Genomic DNA, 17500 nt, shown 5'->3' on the forward strand with positions numbered 1-17500 from the left:
GCAAAATAAATATTATGAAGAACAATAACACAAATCCGAATTAACCAATATTATTAACAATATGAAATTAAACAGTGGGCACTCAATAAAATATATATATATATATATATATGAAGGGAATAACAAACAAAAATAAAGAACAATAACGTTAAACAGTAATAGACAAATAATATAAACAAAATAAAACAAAACAGACAGTAATGAAATACAATCAATTAAAAATAAATGACGGGGAGTAGCCTAACAAACAATGACAAAATTTAGTTTGTTCTGAAATCTGATTTTTGTATGTTTCTGCGGATACTGAGTGTTTTAGCAATGATCATTTAATCTATGATATGTATTAATTCTTTTATATTTTTTATTATATTTGATATGATCTTCTCTTGCTCCTCAGGAGTCTCCGGTGACATCAAAATTGAAAATAGTTTTTTTGCACATTTTTTATAACAAGAAACGTAAAATTCTGTACCTTTTTTTAAATTCACTTTTTAAAACTTTCTTCGGTTCAGCAATAATCTGCCAAGTGTCGTCTTTGAAAAGAGATCAAACTTCAGTCTGTCGCTCTAAAGCATTCAAGATTTACCACAGTTTAAGTTGGAAATGTAATTTTCAGGTCTATGCTCAAAAAGTGAATAAATGGATTATAAATACAGCATAAATATAATTTAGTACCATAAAATCCTCAAAAAAAAATTAAATAAAAACATTATTGAACTGAAACATAGTACATTAATTTAATTGAAATAAAAAAAGTGTTCATTTTTGACCAACACGCGAAGATCATAATAATGATAAAACATAATATGTATTAATTTTTTATATTTTTTTATTATATTTGATCTGATTTTCTCCCGCTCCTCAGGAGTCTCAGATGACATCATGAGTTACCGCAGTGACGCGCCTCGGCCTCCAGTGCCGGGTGAGGAGGGCCGCGAGGGTGGGCGAGACTCCAGCAAGACTGCGTCTGATTGGTCGGAGTCTCCGGCGCTCACACCGCGCCGCTCTGATCTGGGTCTGGGGTTCGAGCCCGAGGGCAGCGCTCCACCGGACGGCCCGTACGAGCCCTGGGCCGAGACGCTCCTCACGCTGCTGGACGACCGCGACGGCACCGCGCTGTTCCTGCTCTTCCTGCGGACGCTGGGCTGCGCGGCGCTGCTCGAGTTCTGGTTCGCCTGCTGCGGGTTCCAGAAGGTTCCCGAGTGCGCGACGGGCCGGCGCCTCAAACTGGCCAGAGCCATGTACCGCTGCTACCTGTCCGAGCGCAGCGGCGGCGTCGTGTCCCGCAAGATCCCGGCTGAGACCAGAGGCGCGGTGCGAGACGCCATCCAGCGGCTGCAGCTCGACTCAAGCCTGTTTGCGCAAGCGCATGCGCAGGTGCAGGCCGTGCTGCAGGACAGCCTGTTCCCGCTGTTTCTCAGGTCAGACGTGTATCTGAAACACTCTCAGATTGTCCAAACACCAGGAAACCCCAAGACAACACTGCAAGGATGCCAGGCCATGCCCTCGGAAGGGGTGGAGCCTGAGAAAGAGACACTCCCTCCCCACAATCCAGCCAATCAGAAGCTTCTAAACGATCGGCAGTGCAGGTGAGATGCAGTGAGATCCAGGCGAGTGTAGATGAGATACAGGTGAGTTGCAGTGAGATGCAGTGAGATACAGGTGAGATGCAGTGAGATACAGGTGAGATGCGGTGAGATGCAGGTGAGATTCAGGGAGATACAGGTGAGATGCAGTGAGATGAAGTGAGATACAGGTGAGATGCAGTGAGATACAGGTGAGATGCAGTGAGATGAAGTGAGATACAGGTGAGATGCAGTGAGATGCAGTGAGATACAGGTGAGATGCAGTGAGATACAGGTGAGATGCAGTGAGATGCGGTGAGATGCAGTGAGATGCAGGTGAGATGCAGTGCAGTGAAATGCAGTGAGTGCAGGTGAGATGCAGGTGAGATGCAGTGAGTGCAAGTGAGATGCAGGTGAGAAGCAGTGAGAAGCAGTGAGATGCAGTGAGATGCAGGTGAGATGCAGGTGAGATGCAGTGAGTGCAAGTGAGATACAGGTGAGATACAGTGAGATGCAGTGAGATACAGGTGAGATACAGTGAAATGCAGTGAGATACAGGTGAGATGCAGTGAAATGCAGTGAGTGCAGGTGAGATGCAGGTGAGATGCAGTGAGTGCAAGTGAGATGCAGGTGAGATACAGTGAGATGCAGTGAGATACAGTGAAATGCAGTGAGATACAGTTGAGATGCAGTGAAATGCAGTGAGTGCAGGTGAGATGCAGTGAGTGCAGGTGAGATGCAGTGAGTGCAAGTGAGATGCAGGTGAGATGCAGGTGAGATGCAGTGAGATACAGGTGAGATGCAGTGAGATGCAGTGAGATAAAGGTTATATGCAGTGAGATGAAGTGAGATCCAGCGAGGTGAAGTGAGATCCAGTGAGATGAAGTGAGATCCAGTGAGATGCAGTGAGATCCAGTGAGATGCAGTGAGATTCAGTGAAATACAGGTGATATGCAGTGAGATGAAGTGAGATCCAGTGAGATGCAGTGAGATCCAGTGAGATGCAGTGAAATACAGGTGATATGCAGTGAGATGAAGTGAGATCCAGTGAGATGAAGTGAGATCCAGTGAGATGAAGTGAGATCCAGTGAGATGCAGTGAGAAGCAGTGAGATACAGGTGAGATGCAGTGAGATACAGGTGAGATGCAGTGAGATGCAGTGAGACGAGCTCCATGCAGTCGTCATGTTCACAGACATGTGTTCCCTCTGCAGACAGGAGCATCACGTGTGTCATCGACACCACAGAACTAGAGACAGAGACCAGAGACACACACACCTGCCACACACACCAGTGAGTGAAGGCAATGTGTCAATATAAACGATTCAGAAATAAACAACATGTTTGTATTTTAAGAATGGGATTGTGTTCATTATATTAACAGATGTGTGTGATATGTGTTCGTGTTCCTGTGTGTGTATCAGGTGAAGATGACGACACACACCTTCGCAGCTGAACTGATGAGGCGTTTGCAGGAGCTGCAGACACACACTCAAAACACTCGAGTGCGGAGACACGGAGTGAGTTACTGCCACACAGTGTGTTTACTGCATACTGTATACTGGTCTACAGAAAATGTTTAATTCAGTTTGGAAAGTGCAGTTACTGTCACACTGGCAATTTGAGCACATTGCATTGTGAGATACAGTATTTATGTGCAGTGCATTGTAACAAACGCAGTGTTCACACTACACATACTGCAGGAACAGTGTTGAACACAGCCTGTGTGAGTAATCGCATCACTTCCTGTTCTGACAGGAAGAAGAAACAGATTCCAGTGGCTCCTCATTGATGGCAGATGGCGTTGAGCGGTCAGTGTGTCAGTGTTCACTGCAGAGTCTGCCTTTACTCCTGATTCACATTCACCTCACATGAACTGCTGGTGTCCTACAGGTGTGTTACAGTGGTGTATTATTACAGTGGAGACGAGATCCCGTACAGGACGTGTGTGCGGTGTGACGCTGGCGTGACCCTGGGCCGCTTTAAGTCCCTGCTGACACGCACAGGCCCGTTCAGGTGAGACTCGCTCATGTACACCGGCATATCAGTTACTGGGGAACCATCACAAACTCACGGTTCGGATCATTTACCGTTTTTGAGCCACGGATCGGATCATTTTTCAGATCAGCAAAAAAAATTTAAATATAATAATCATAATTATATATATATATATATATATGGGGGGGGGTAACTTTGCTTTTCATTTATTGCTTAAAGGTATAGCGGAGGATCTTTCCGAATTTTAGAGAAGACCCGCCCTCTCCAATTTTTAAAAAAAGTGTACATGCGCCTATTAAACGTGTTGAGTGACCGAGGACTCAAGACATGATATGCAATGGAGAAGTAGCTCGTTGCATTTGTGTAATAAATACTATGGTGAACACATTGTAATTATCGAAAATGAACACACAAGGTTTCAGAATATTTCAGTGTGATACCATTTACCATTTGGTCATAAGGCTACTTTAGACAAATTGAGATGTTTACCGTGTCTACGCGGTGCATGACTTGTGCCAGGGCTAGCATCGCTAATCATAGCTTACATTAACTTTTACTAGCAGTGATTTTAAATGGATTTCTCCGAATAGCACGACAAACTTTACCTGTCTGGTAACGTTAGAATCTTCGCGACTGCGGCATCAGTGGGAAGCACAACCTGTGGTTTTAGCGCACGCCAGCGTGTGAAATATTCACCCAAAATCACTCTGGTCTTGTTTCTATATTCTGCGGCCTTTCTCTTCTTATCATACACTTCGTATACATTTTTTCTCTTTCGACCCTCGGCCATTTTCAAAGGAATGGCTGAAACCGTAACTCATCACACATAATACACCTGAAAGTGCGCATGCGCAGAAGGGACGAGCACGTACGACGGCCTTACGTAAACATATCACCAGAATGATTGACACTTAGGTGGACCAATAGTATAGGCTACCCACCCGGAAAAAGAAAATCCTCCGCTGCACCTTTAAAGCTCACTTGAAGTTCTTCTATACCACATCAACAACTACTAGCCTAACTGATAATGTTCACGCATGAATAAAAACAGGTGAACAGTCAGTAATAAAATAAGAACAAGTACACAAAGTACAAGCAGAGACGGATACTAAATAACAAAGTTACAAAGTCTAATAGTTGTATTCAGGTACAGAAATGAATAATTAGGCCTAAATTTAAAATAACACTATTTGTTCACTGTGGAAATTAAATATAGTTTCATCTTTGTTAAAGCTGTATTTTGTTGTTTTATTAACATTAATGACACAGAAAACAGCAGGAATATTAGGCTGCCGTCACTTTAAGACCGAATGCATGGACCTTTCTCAACTGTTCACTTATGACAGAACCGAGAGAATACTTGCCGAGACGAGCATTTAGACGGTTATTTAGACATAATAATTGTGTGTATGTGTGTGTTCAAGGGCGAGAAAACGTGAAAGAGGAATCAATTCGGTGTCTGAGCACTGTAACACTTCTCTCTCTCTGTGAGTGTGTACGGTTGTGTGCACAGACAACAGACGAGTCCTGATTTTCGCCTCTTCTTCTGCGTTTAAAATAGTTTGAATGTGTAAATTTGCCAGACAAAACACGTCCAAACGATAAACGTTCACTCTATGATGGTTAAATGTATGAGTTAATCCGCGAGTCGCATGCGTGGGGTAAGCTGACCCGTCCAGTGTCTCCGTCTTCACCTGCTGTCACCCACAGGTTCTTCTTCAAGAGCGCGAGCGCAGAGTTCGAGTGCGGCGCGGTGTACGAGGAGGTCCTCCGGGATGAAGCCGTTCTGCCCACGTTTGAGAGCATGATCACGGCCCGGGTGGAGAGACTGAAGCAGGCCTGATCTGAACACGAGCGTTCCTCCAACACCTGTCGGGTCATTTCATATGAGCTCCAGACATCACTTCATCAAGACTTTATTATTTGCTGCTTTTGAATAAACAGTCATTCATTGGAGACTCTGTTTGAATGGTTTTAATCATAGTTTCTTCAGGCTACTATAGTAGTATTCAGCTGTTTCAAAAATAAAGGGTAAAAACCCACATGGTATTTTAGTCAAAACCTTTTTGTTTGGTATTTTTATTAGTGTGGATATCCTTGTTTATCTCTTGCAGTTGATATTAAACACACTCAGACATTTGGTATTTTTTTTAACACTTTACAAAAAGGTTCATTAGTTAACATTTGTTAATATATAAACTAACAGTGAGCAACACATTTGTTACAGTATTTATTAATCTTTGTTAATATTAGTTAAAACAATACAGCTGTTCATTGTTTGTAGTTCACAGTGCATTAACTAATGTTAACGAGATTTTAATAAAGTATTACTTAATGTTGAAATTAATATTAACTAAGATTAATAAAATGCTGAAGAACAGCTTATTCTTACTTTCATGTTAACTAATGTTGTTAAATAATGAACCTTATTGTACCGAACATACTTTTGTTAGGTTAGCTTTTATTTTACTTGACTTTTCTGTTGTATGTCTCGCTTTAAATGTTGTTGTTTTTTAAAGTACGGTTATATTTTATTGTATGATTTGTACATCTGCATTGTATTTCCCCCGTGAAGCGCGCTGTTGTGATGTTGTAGTTCCGGAGGCGGCCGGCGGGTGTCAGTGTTCATGACAGGCACCGGAATCAGCAGCAGCAGAAGAAGAAGAAGAAGTGTTGAGTAGAGTTCGGCTGTGTTGCTGTGTTTGTTTGTGTTCTGCTGACTGACAGACAGCGACGATGGACCCGCTGGACGCGGTTCTGGATGAGGTGGCTCTGGAGGGTTTGGACGGGATCAGCATTCAGACGCTCTGGTTCAGGCTTCGCACCCGTCAGCCCGAGTTCGGCTTGAATCTGGATCCGCTCAGTCAGCAGTTCATCTGGAGCTGCTTGATCCGAAGCGAGGAGATCCGCTTCTACCTGCTGCCGGAGAACCGGAGAACCGTCTCCCTACACGACCGGTACCCGCCTTTACCACAGACTTTATAACGTTACTCTTACTGCAGTAACACTGTCTCACAGGACAGGTACCCGCCTTTACCATACTCTTACTGCAGTAACACTGTCAAACCGACCGGTACCCGCCTTTACCATACTCTTACTGCAGTTAACACTGTCAAACACGACCGGTACCCGCCTTTACCATACTCTTACTGCAGTTAACACTGTCAAACCGACCGGTACCCGCCTTTACCATACTCTTACTGCAGTTAACACTGTCAAACACGACCGGTACCCGCCTTTACCATACTCTTACTGCAGTAACACTGTCAAACACGACCGGTACCCGCCTTTACCACACTCTTACTGCAGTAACACTGTCAAACACGACCGGTACCCGCCTTTACCACACTCTTACTGCAGTTAACACTGTCAAACACGACCGGTACCCGCCTTTACCATACTCTTACTGCAGTAACACTGTCAAACCGACCGGTACCCGCCTTTACCACACTCTTACTGCAGTTAACACTGTCAAACCGACCGGTACCCGCCTTTACCACACTCTTACTGCAGTTAACACTGTCAAACACGACCGGTACCCGCCTTTACCATACTCTTACTGCAGTAACACTGTCAAACACGACCGGTACCAGCCTTTACCATACTCTTACTGCAGTTAACACTGTCAAACACGACCGGTACCCGCCTTTACCACACTCTTACTGCAGTAACACTGTCAAACCGACCGGTACCCGCCTTTACCATACTCTTACTGCAGTAACACTGTCAAACACGACCGGTACCCGCCTTTACCACACTCTTACTGCAGTAACACTGTCAAACCGACCGGTACCCGCCTTTACCATACTCTTACTGCAGTAACACTGTCAAACACGACCGGTACCCGCCTTTACCACACTCTTACTGAAGTAACACTGTCAAACCGACCGGTACCCGCCTTTACCATACTCTTACTGCAGTTAACACTGTCAAACACGACCGGTACCCGCCTTTACCATACTCTTACTGCAGTTAACAATGTCAAACACGACCGGTACCCGCCTTTACCATACTCTTACTGCAGTAACACTGTCAAACACGACCGGTACCCGCCTTTACCATACTCTTACTGCAGTAACACTGTCAAACCGACCGGTACCCGCCTTTACCATACTCTTACTGCAGTAACACTGTCAAACACGACCGGTACCCGCCTTTACCACACTCTTACTGCAGTTAACACTGTCAAACACGACCGGTACCCGCCTTTACCATACTCTTACTGCAGTAACACTGTCAAACACGACCGGTACCCGCCTTTACCACACTCTTACTGCAGTTAACACTGTCAAAAATGACCGTCACCAGTCTTTACCACACTCTTACTGCAGTAACACTGTCAAACCGACCGGTACCCGCCTTTACCATACTCTTACTGCAGTAACACTGTCAAACACGACCGGTACCCGCCTTTACCACACTCTTACTGCAGTAACACTGTCAAACCGACCGGTACCCGCCTTTACCATACTCTTACTGCAGTAACACTGTCAAACACGACCGGTACCCGCCTTTACCACACTCTTACTGCAGTAACACTGTCAAACCGACCGGTACCCGCCTTTACCATACTCTTACTGCAGTAACACTGTCAAACACGACCGGTACCCGCCTTTACCACACTCTTACTGAAGTAACACTGTCAAACCGACCGGTACCCGCCTTTACCATACTCTTACTGCAGTTAACAATGTCAAACACGACCGGTACCCGCCTTTACCATACTCTTACTGCAGTTAACACTGTCAAACACGACCGGTACCCGCCTTTACCATACTCTTACTGCAGTTAACAATGTCAAACACGACCGGTACCCGCCTTTACCATACTCTTATTGCAGTAACACTGTCAAACACGACCGGTACCCGCCTTTACCATACTCTTACTGCAGTAACACTGTCAAACACGACCGGTACCCGCCTTTACCATACTCTTACTGCAGTAACACTGTCAAACACGACCGGTACCAGCCTTTACCACACTCTTACTGCAGTTAACACTGTCAAACACGACCGGTACCCGCCTTTACCACACTCTTACTCCAGTAAACACTGTCAAACACGACCGGTACCCGCCTTTACCATACTCTTACTGCAGTAACACTGTCAAACACGACCGGTACCCGCCTTTACCATACTCTTACTGCAGTAACACTGTCAAACACGACCGGTACCAGCCTTTACCATACTCTTACTGCAGTTAACACTGTCAAACACGACCGGTACCCGCCTTTACCACACTCTTACTCCAGTAAACACTGTCAAACACGACCGGTACCAGTCTTTACCATACTCTTACTGCAGTAACACTGTCAAACACGACCGGTACCCGCCTTTACCACACTCTTACTGCAGTAAACACTGTCAAACACGACCGGTACCAGCCTTTACCATACTCTTACTGCAGTAACACTGTCAAACACGACCGGTACCCGCCTTTACCATACTCTTACTGCAGTTAACACTGTCAAACACGACCGGTACCCGCCTTTACCACACTCTTACTGCAGTAAACACTGTCAAACACGACCGGTACCAGCCTTTACCATACTCTTACTGCAGTAACACTGTATCACACGACCGGTACCAGCCTTTACCATACTCTTACTGCAGTTAACACTGTCAAACACGACCGGTACCCGCCTTTACCATACTCTTACTGCAGTAAAACTGTCAAACCGACCGGTACCCGCCTTTACCACACTCTTACTGCAGTAACACTGTCAAACCGACCGGTACCCGCCTTTACCATACTCTTACTGCAGTAACACTGTATCACACGACCGGTACCCGCCTTTACCATACTCTTACTGCAGTTAACACTGTCAAACACGACCGGTACCCGCCTTTACCACACTCTTACTGCAGTTAACACTGTCAAACACGACCGGTACCCGCCTTTACCATACTCTTACTGCAGTTAACACTGTCAAACACGACCGGTACCCGCCTTTACCATACTCTTACTGCAGTAAAACTGTCAAACCGACCGGTACCCGCCTTTACCACACTCTTACTGCAGTAACACTGTCAAACACGACTGGTACCCGCCTTTACCATACTCTTACTGCAGTAACACTGTATCACACGACCGGTACCCGCCTTTACCATACTCTTACTGCAGTTAACACTGTCAAACACGACCGGTACCCGCCTTTACCATACTCTTACTGCAGTAACACTGTCAAACCGACCGGTACCCGCCTTTACCATACTCTTACTGCAGTAACACTGTCAAACACGACCGGTACCCGCCTTTACCACACTCTTACTGCAGTAACACTGTCAAACCGACCGGTACCCGCCTTTACCATACTCTTACTGCAGTAACACTGTCAAACACGACCGGTACCCGCCTTTACCACACTCTTACTGCAGTAACACTGTCAAACCGACCGGTACCCGCCTTTACCATACTCTTACTGCAGTTAACACTGTCAAACACGACCGGTACCCGCCTTTACCATACTCTTACTGCAGTTAACACTGTCAAACACGACCGGTACCCGCCTTTACCATACTCTTACTGCAGTAACACTGTCAAACACGACCGGTACCCGCCTTTACCATACTCTTACTGCAGTAACACTGTCAAACACGACCGGTACCCGCCTTTACCATACTCTTACTGCAGTAACACTGTCAAACACGACCGGTACCAGCCTTTACCATACTCTTACTGCAGTTAACACTGTCAAACACGACCGGTACCCGCCTTTACCATACTCTTACTGCAGTAAACACTGTCAAACACGACCGGTACCAGCCTTTACCATACTCTTACTGCAGTTAACACTGTCAAACACGACCGGTACCCGCCTTTACCACACTCTTACTGCAGTAAACACTGTCAAACACGACCGGTACCAGCCTTTACCATACTCTTACTGCAGTAACACTGTCAAACACGACCGGTACCAGCCTTTACCATACTCTTACTGCAGTTAACACTGTCAAACACGACCGGTACCCGCCTTTACCATACTCTTACTGCAGTTAACACTGTCAAACACGACCGGTACCCGCCTTTACCACACTCTTACTGCAGTTAACACTGTCAAACACGACCGGTACCCGCCTTTACCATACTCTTACTGCAGTAACACTGTCAAACACGACCGGTACCCGCCTTTACCATACTCTTACTGCAGTAACACTGTCAAACACGACCGGTACCCGCCTTTACCATACTCTTACTGCAGTAACACTGTCAAACACGACCGGTACCCGCCTTTACCATACTCTTACTGCAGTAACACTGTCAAACACGACTGGTACCCGCCTTTACCATACTCTTACTGCAGTAACACTGTCAAACACGACCGGTACCCGCCTTTACCATACTCTTACTGCAGTAACACTGTCAAACACGACCGGTACCCGCCTTTACCATACTCTTACTGCAGTAACACTGTCAAACACGACTGGTACCCGCCTTTACCATACTCTTACTGCAGTAACACTGTATCACACGACCGGTACCCGCCTTTACCATACTCTTACTGCAGTAACACTGTCAAACACGACTGGTACCCGCCTTTACCATACTCTTACTGCAGTAACATTGTATCACACGACCGGTACCCGCCTTTACCATACTCTTACTGCAGTAACACTGTCAAACCGACCGGTACCCGCCTTTACCATACTCTTACTGCAGTTAACACTGTCAAACCGACCGGTACCCGCCTTTACCACACTCTTACTGCAGTTAACACTGTCAAACCGACCGGTACCAGTCTTTACCATACTCTTACTGCAGTAACACTGTCAAACACGACCGGTACCCGCCTTTACCATACTCTTACTGCAGTAACACTGTCAAACCGACCGGTACCCGCCTTTACCATACTCTTACTGCAGTAACACTGTCAAACCGACCGGTACCCGCCTTTACCATACTCTTACTGCAGTTAACACTGTCAAACCGACCGGTACCCGCCTTTACCACACTCTTACTGCAGTTAACACTGTCAAACACGACCGGTACCCGCCTTTACCATACTCTTAGTAACACTGTCAAACACGACCGGTACCAGTCTTTACCATACTCTTACTGCAGTTAACACTGTCAAACCGACCGGTACCCGCCTTTACCACACTCTTACTGCAGTTAACACTGTCAAACACGACCGGTACCCGCCTTTACCCCACTCTTACTGCAGTAACACTGTCAAACATGACCGGTACCAGTCTTTACCATACTCTTACTGCAGTTAACACTGTCAAACACGACCGGTACCCGCCTTTACCACACTCTTACTGCAGTAACACTGTCAAACACGACCGGTACCCGCCTTTACCACACTCTTACTGCAGTTAACACTGTCAAACCGACCGGTACCCGCCTTTACCACACTCTTACTGCAGTTAACACTGTCAAACACGACCGGTACCCGCCTTTACCATACTCTTACTGCAGTTAACACTGTCAAACCGACCGGTACCCGCCTTTACCACACTCTTACTGCAGTTAACACTGTCAAACACGACCGGTACCCGCCTTTACCATACTCTTACTGCAGTTAACACTGTCAAACCGACCGGTACCCGCCTTTACCACACTCTTACTGCAGTTAACACTGTCAAACACGACCGGTACCCGCCTTTACCATACTCTTACTGCAGTAACACTGTCAAACATGACCGGTACCAGTCTTTACCATACTCTTACTGCAGTTAACACTGTCAAACCGACCGGTACCCGCCTTTACCACACTCTTACTGCAGTTAACACTGTCAAACACGACCGGTACCCGCCTTTACCATACTCTTACTGCAGTAACACTGTCAAACACGACCGGTACCCGCCTTTACCCCACTCTTACTGCAGTAACACTGTCAAACACGACCGGTACCCGCGTTTACCACACTCTTACTGCAGTTAACACTGTCAAACACGACCGGTACCCGCCTTTACCATACTCTTACTGCAGTAACACTGTCAAACACGACCGGTACCCGCCTTTACCCCACTCTTACTCCAGTAAACACTGTCAAACACGACCGGTACCAGTCTTTACCATACTCTTACTGCAGTTAACACTGTCAAACCGACCGGTACCCGCCTTTACCACACTCTTACTGCAGTTAACACTGTCAAACACGACCGGTACCCGCCTTTACCATACTCTTACTGCAGTAACACTGTCAAACACGACCGGTACCCGCCTTTACCCCACTCTTACTGCAGTAACACTGTCAAACACGACCGGTACCCGCCTTTACCACACTCTTACTGCAGTAACACTGTCAAACACGACCGGTACCCGCCTTTACCATACTCTTACTGCAGTAACACTGTCAAACACGACTGGTACCCGCCTTTACCATACTCTTACTGCAGTAACACTGTATCACACGACCAGTACCCGCCTTTACCATACTCTTACTGCAGTAACACTGTATCACACGACCGGTACCCGCCTTTACCATACTCTTACTGCAGTTAACACTGTCAAACCGACCGGTACCCGCCTTTACCATACTCTTACTGCAGTAACACTGTCAAACCGACCGGTACCCGCCTTTACCATACTCTTACTGCAGTTAACACTGTCAAACCGACCGGTACCCGCCTTTACCACACTCTTACTGCAGTTAACACTGTCAAACACGACCGGTACCCGCCTTTACCACACTCTTACTGCAGTTAACACTGTCAAACACGACCGGTACCCGCCTTTACCACACTCTTACTGCAGTAACACTGTCAAACACGACCGGTACCCGCCTTTACCACACTCTTACTGCAGTTAACACTGTCAAACCGACCGGTACCCGCCTTTACCACACTCTTACTGCAGTTAACACTGTCAAACACGACCGGTACCCGCCTTTACCATACTCTTACTGCAGTTAACACTGTCAAACCGACCGGTACCCGCCTTTACCACACTCTTACTGCAGTTAACACTGTCAAACACGACCGGTACCCGCCTTTACCATACTCTTACTGCAGTTAACACTGTCAAACCGACCGGTACCCGCCTTTACCACACTCTTACTGCAGTTAACACTGTCAAACACGACCGGTACCCGCCTTTACCATACTCTTACTGCAGTAACACTGTCAAACATGACCGGTACCAGTCTTTACCATACTCTTACTGCAGTTAACACTGTCAAACCGACCGGTACCCGCCTTTACCACACTCTTACTGCAGTTAACACTGTCAAACACGACCGGTACCCGCCTTTACCATACTCTTACTGCAGTAACACTGTCAAACACGACCGGTACCCGCCTTTACCATACTCTTACTGCAGTAACACTGTCAAACACGACCGGTACCAGTCTTTACCATACTCTTACTGCAGTTAACACTGTCAAACCGACCGGTACCAGTCTTTACCACACTCTTACTGCAGTAACACTGTCAAACACGACCGGTACCCGCCTTTACCATACTCTTACTGCAGTAACACTGTCAAACACGACCGGTACCCGCCTTTACCATACTCTTACTGCAGTTAACACTGTCAAACCGACCGGTACCCGCCTTTACCACACTCTTACTGCAGTTAACACTGTCAAACACGACCGGTACCCGCCTTTACCATACTCTTACTGCAGTAACACTGTCAAACATGACCGTCACCAGTCTTTACCATACTCTTACTGCAGTTAACACTGTCAAACACGACCGGTACCCGCCTTTACCACACTCTTACTGCAGTAACACTGTCAAACATGACCGTCACCAGTCTTTACCATACTCTTACTGCAGTAACACTGTCAAACATGACCGTCACCAGTCTTTACCATACTCTTACTGCAGTTAACACTGTCAAACCGACCGGTACCCGCCTTTGCCACACTCTTACTGCAGTTAACACTGTCAAACACGACCGGTACCCGCCTTTACCATACTCTTACTGCAGTAACACTGTCAAACATGACCGTCACCAGTCTTTACCACACTCTTACTGCAGTTAACACTGTCAAACACGACCGGTACCCGCCTTTACCATACTCTTACTGCAGTAACACTGTCAAACATGACCGGTACCCGCCTTTACCACACTCTTACTGCAGTTAACACTGTCAAACACGACCGGTACCCGCCTTTACCATACTCTTACTGCAGTAACACTGTCAAACATGACCGTCACCAGTCTTTACCATACTCTTACTGCAGTAACACTGTCAAACATGACCGTCACCAGTCTTTACCATACTCTTACTTCAGTAACACTGTCAAACACGACCGGTAACCGCCTTTACTTACCACGCTCTTACTGCAGTAACACTGTCTCACACGACCGGTACCCGCCTTTACCATACTCTTACTGCAGTTAACACTGTCAAACATGACCGTCACCAGTCTTTACCATACTCTTACTGCAGTTAACACTGTCAAACCGACCGGTACCCGCCTTTACCATACTCTTGCTGCAGTAACACTGTCAAACACGACCAGTAACCGCCTTTACTTACCACGCTCTTACTGCAGTAACACTGTCTCACACGACCGGTACCCGCCTTTACCATACTCTTACTGCAGTAACACTGTCAAACACGACCGGTACCCGCCTTTACCATACTCTTACTGCAGTTAACACTGTCAAACACGACCGGTACCCGCCTTTACCATACTCTTACTGCAGTAACACTGTCAAACACGACCGGTACCCGCCTTTACCATACTCTTACTGCAGTAACACTGTCAAACACGACCGGTACCCGCCTTTACCATACTCTTACTGCAGTAACACTGTCAAACCGACCGGTACCCGCCTTTACCATACTCTTACTTCAGTAACACTGTCAAACACGACCATTAACCGCCTTTACTTACCACGCTCTTACTGCAGTAACACTGTCTCACACGACCGGTACCCGCCTTTACCATACTCTTACTGCAGTTAACACTGTCAAACATGACCGTCACCAGTCTTTACCACACTCTTACTTCATTAACACTGTCAAACACGACCGGTACCAGCCTTTACCATACTCTTACTGCAGTAACACTGTCTCACACGACCGGTACCCGCCTTTACCATACTCTTACTGCAGTAACACTGTCAAACATGACCGGTACCCGCCTTTACCATACTCTTACTGCAGTAACACTGTCAAACACGACCGGTACCCGCCTTTACCATACTCTTACTGCAGTTAACACTGTCAAACACGACCGGTACCCGCCTTTACCATACTCTTACTGCAGTAACACTGTCAAACATGACCGGTACCCGCCTTTACCATACTCTTACTGCAGTAACACTGTCAAACACGACCGGTACCCGCCTTTACCACACTCTTACTGCAGTTAACACTGTCAAACATGACCGTCACCAGTCTTTACCACACTCTTACTGCAGTAACACTGTCAAACACGACCGTCACCAGTCTTTACCACACTCTTACTTCAGTAACACTGTCAAACACGACCTGTACCCGCCTTTACTTACCACACTCTTACTGCAGTAACACTGTCAAACACGACCGGTACCAGCCTTTACCATACTCTTACTGCAGTAACACTGTCAAACACGACCGGTACCAGCCTTTACCATACTCCTACTGCAGTAACACTGTCAAACACGACCGGTACCCGCCTTTACCATACTCTTACTGCAGTAACACTGTCAAACATGACCGGTACCCGCCTTTACCATACTCTTACTGCAGTAACACTGTCAAACACGACCGGTACCAGTCTTTACCATACTCTTACTGCAGTAACACTGTCAAACACGACCGGTACCAGCCTTTACCATACTCTTACTGCAGTAACACTGTCAAACACGACCGGTACCAGCCTTTACCATACTCTTACTGCAGTAACACTGTCAAACACGACCGGTACCAGCCTTTACCATACTCCTACTGCAGTAACACTGTCAAACACGACCGGTACCCGCCTTTACCATACTCTTACTGCAGTAACACTGTCAAACATGACCGGTACCCGCCTTTACCATACTCTTACTGCAGTAACACTGTCAAACACGACCGGTACCCGCCTTTACCATACTCTTACTGCAGTAAACACTGTCAAACACGACCGGTACCCGCCTTTACCATACTCTTACTGCAGTAACACTGTCAAACACGACCGGTACCAGCCTTTACCATACTCTTACTGCAGTAACACTGTCAAACACGACCGGTACCAGTCTTTACCATACTCTTACTGCAGTAACACTGTCAAACACGACCGGTACCCGCCTTTACCATACTCTTACTGCAGTAACACTGTCAAACACGACCGGTACCCGCCTTTACCATACTCTTACTGCAGTAACACTGTCAAACACGACCGGTACCAGTCTTTACCATACTCTTACTGCAGTAACACTGTCAAACACGACCGGTACCAGTCTTTACCATACTCTTACTGCAGTAACACTGTCAAACACGACCGGTACCCGCCTTTACCATACTCTTACTGCAGTAACACTGTCAAACACGACCGGTACCAGTCTTTACCATACTCTTACTGCAGTAACACTGTCAAACACGACCGGTACCCGCCTTTACCATACTCTTACTGCAGTAACACTGTCAAACACGACCGGTACCTGTCTTTACCATATTCTTACTGCAGTAACACTGTCAAACACGACGGTACCCGCCTTTACCATACTCTTACTGCAGTAACACTGTCAAACACGACGGTACCCGCCTTTACCATACTCTTACTGCAGTAACACTGTCAAACACGACCGGTACCCGCCTTTACCATACTCTTACTGCAGTAACACTGTCAAACACGACCGGTACCAGTCTTTACCATATTCTTACTGCAGTAACACTGTCAAACACGACGGTACCCGCCTTTACCATACTCTTACTGCAGTAACACTGTCAAACACGACGGTACCCGCCTTTACCACACTCTTACTGCAGTTAACACTGTCAAACACGACCGGTACCAGTCTTTACCATACTCTTACTGCAGTAACACTGTCAAACACGACCGGTACC

The 17500-nt window shown here is 46.5% G+C and overlaps 2 protein-coding genes and 1 long non-coding RNA gene across 10 annotated transcripts in view; all 3 read left to right on the top strand.

The window, feature by feature from the left end:
• Positions 1 to 3439, top strand: part of LOC143746096 (axin-1-like) — a 3918-nt gene extending 479 nt beyond the window's left edge. The window contains exons 2-5 of the mRNA XM_077237850.1: positions 866 to 1589; positions 2779 to 2857; positions 2989 to 3084; positions 3323 to 3439. Coding sequence (XP_077093965.1) covers positions 883 to 1589; positions 2779 to 2857; positions 2989 to 3084; positions 3323 to 3439 — 999 coding nt within the window. The 5' untranslated portion in view covers positions 866 to 882. The remainder of the gene's footprint in view (positions 1 to 865; positions 1590 to 2778; positions 2858 to 2988; positions 3085 to 3322) is intronic.
• A 17-nt stretch (positions 3440 to 3456) lies between these two features.
• Positions 3457 to 5623, top strand: LOC143746363 (uncharacterized). The gene is made up of 2 exons (XR_013206516.1): positions 3457 to 3580; positions 5273 to 5623. It is a non-coding gene; the product is annotated as an uncharacterized LOC143746363 (long non-coding RNA).
• Positions 5624 to 6205: 582 nt separating this feature from the next.
• gtf3c1 (general transcription factor IIIC subunit 1) overlaps positions 6206 to 17500 on the top strand; it is a 43154-nt gene continuing 31859 nt past the window's right edge. For all 8 annotated transcript variants that reach the window (XR_013206534.1, XR_013206532.1, XR_013206538.1 and 5 more), the window contains exon 1: positions 6206 to 6519. Coding sequence is in view for 4 of the 8 variants with exons in the window: in XM_077238188.1 (XP_077094303.1) it covers positions 6299 to 6519 (221 nt within the window). In the remaining 4 variants the exon portion in view is untranslated. The remainder of the gene's footprint in view (positions 6520 to 17500) is intronic.

This window comes from Siphateles boraxobius, unplaced genomic scaffold (assembly GCF_051911475.1).
Source record: "Siphateles boraxobius isolate OS27281-9 unplaced genomic scaffold, OSU_SipBor_1 10, whole genome shotgun sequence".
Lineage (NCBI taxonomy): Eukaryota > Metazoa > Chordata > Actinopteri > Cypriniformes > Leuciscidae > Siphateles > Siphateles boraxobius.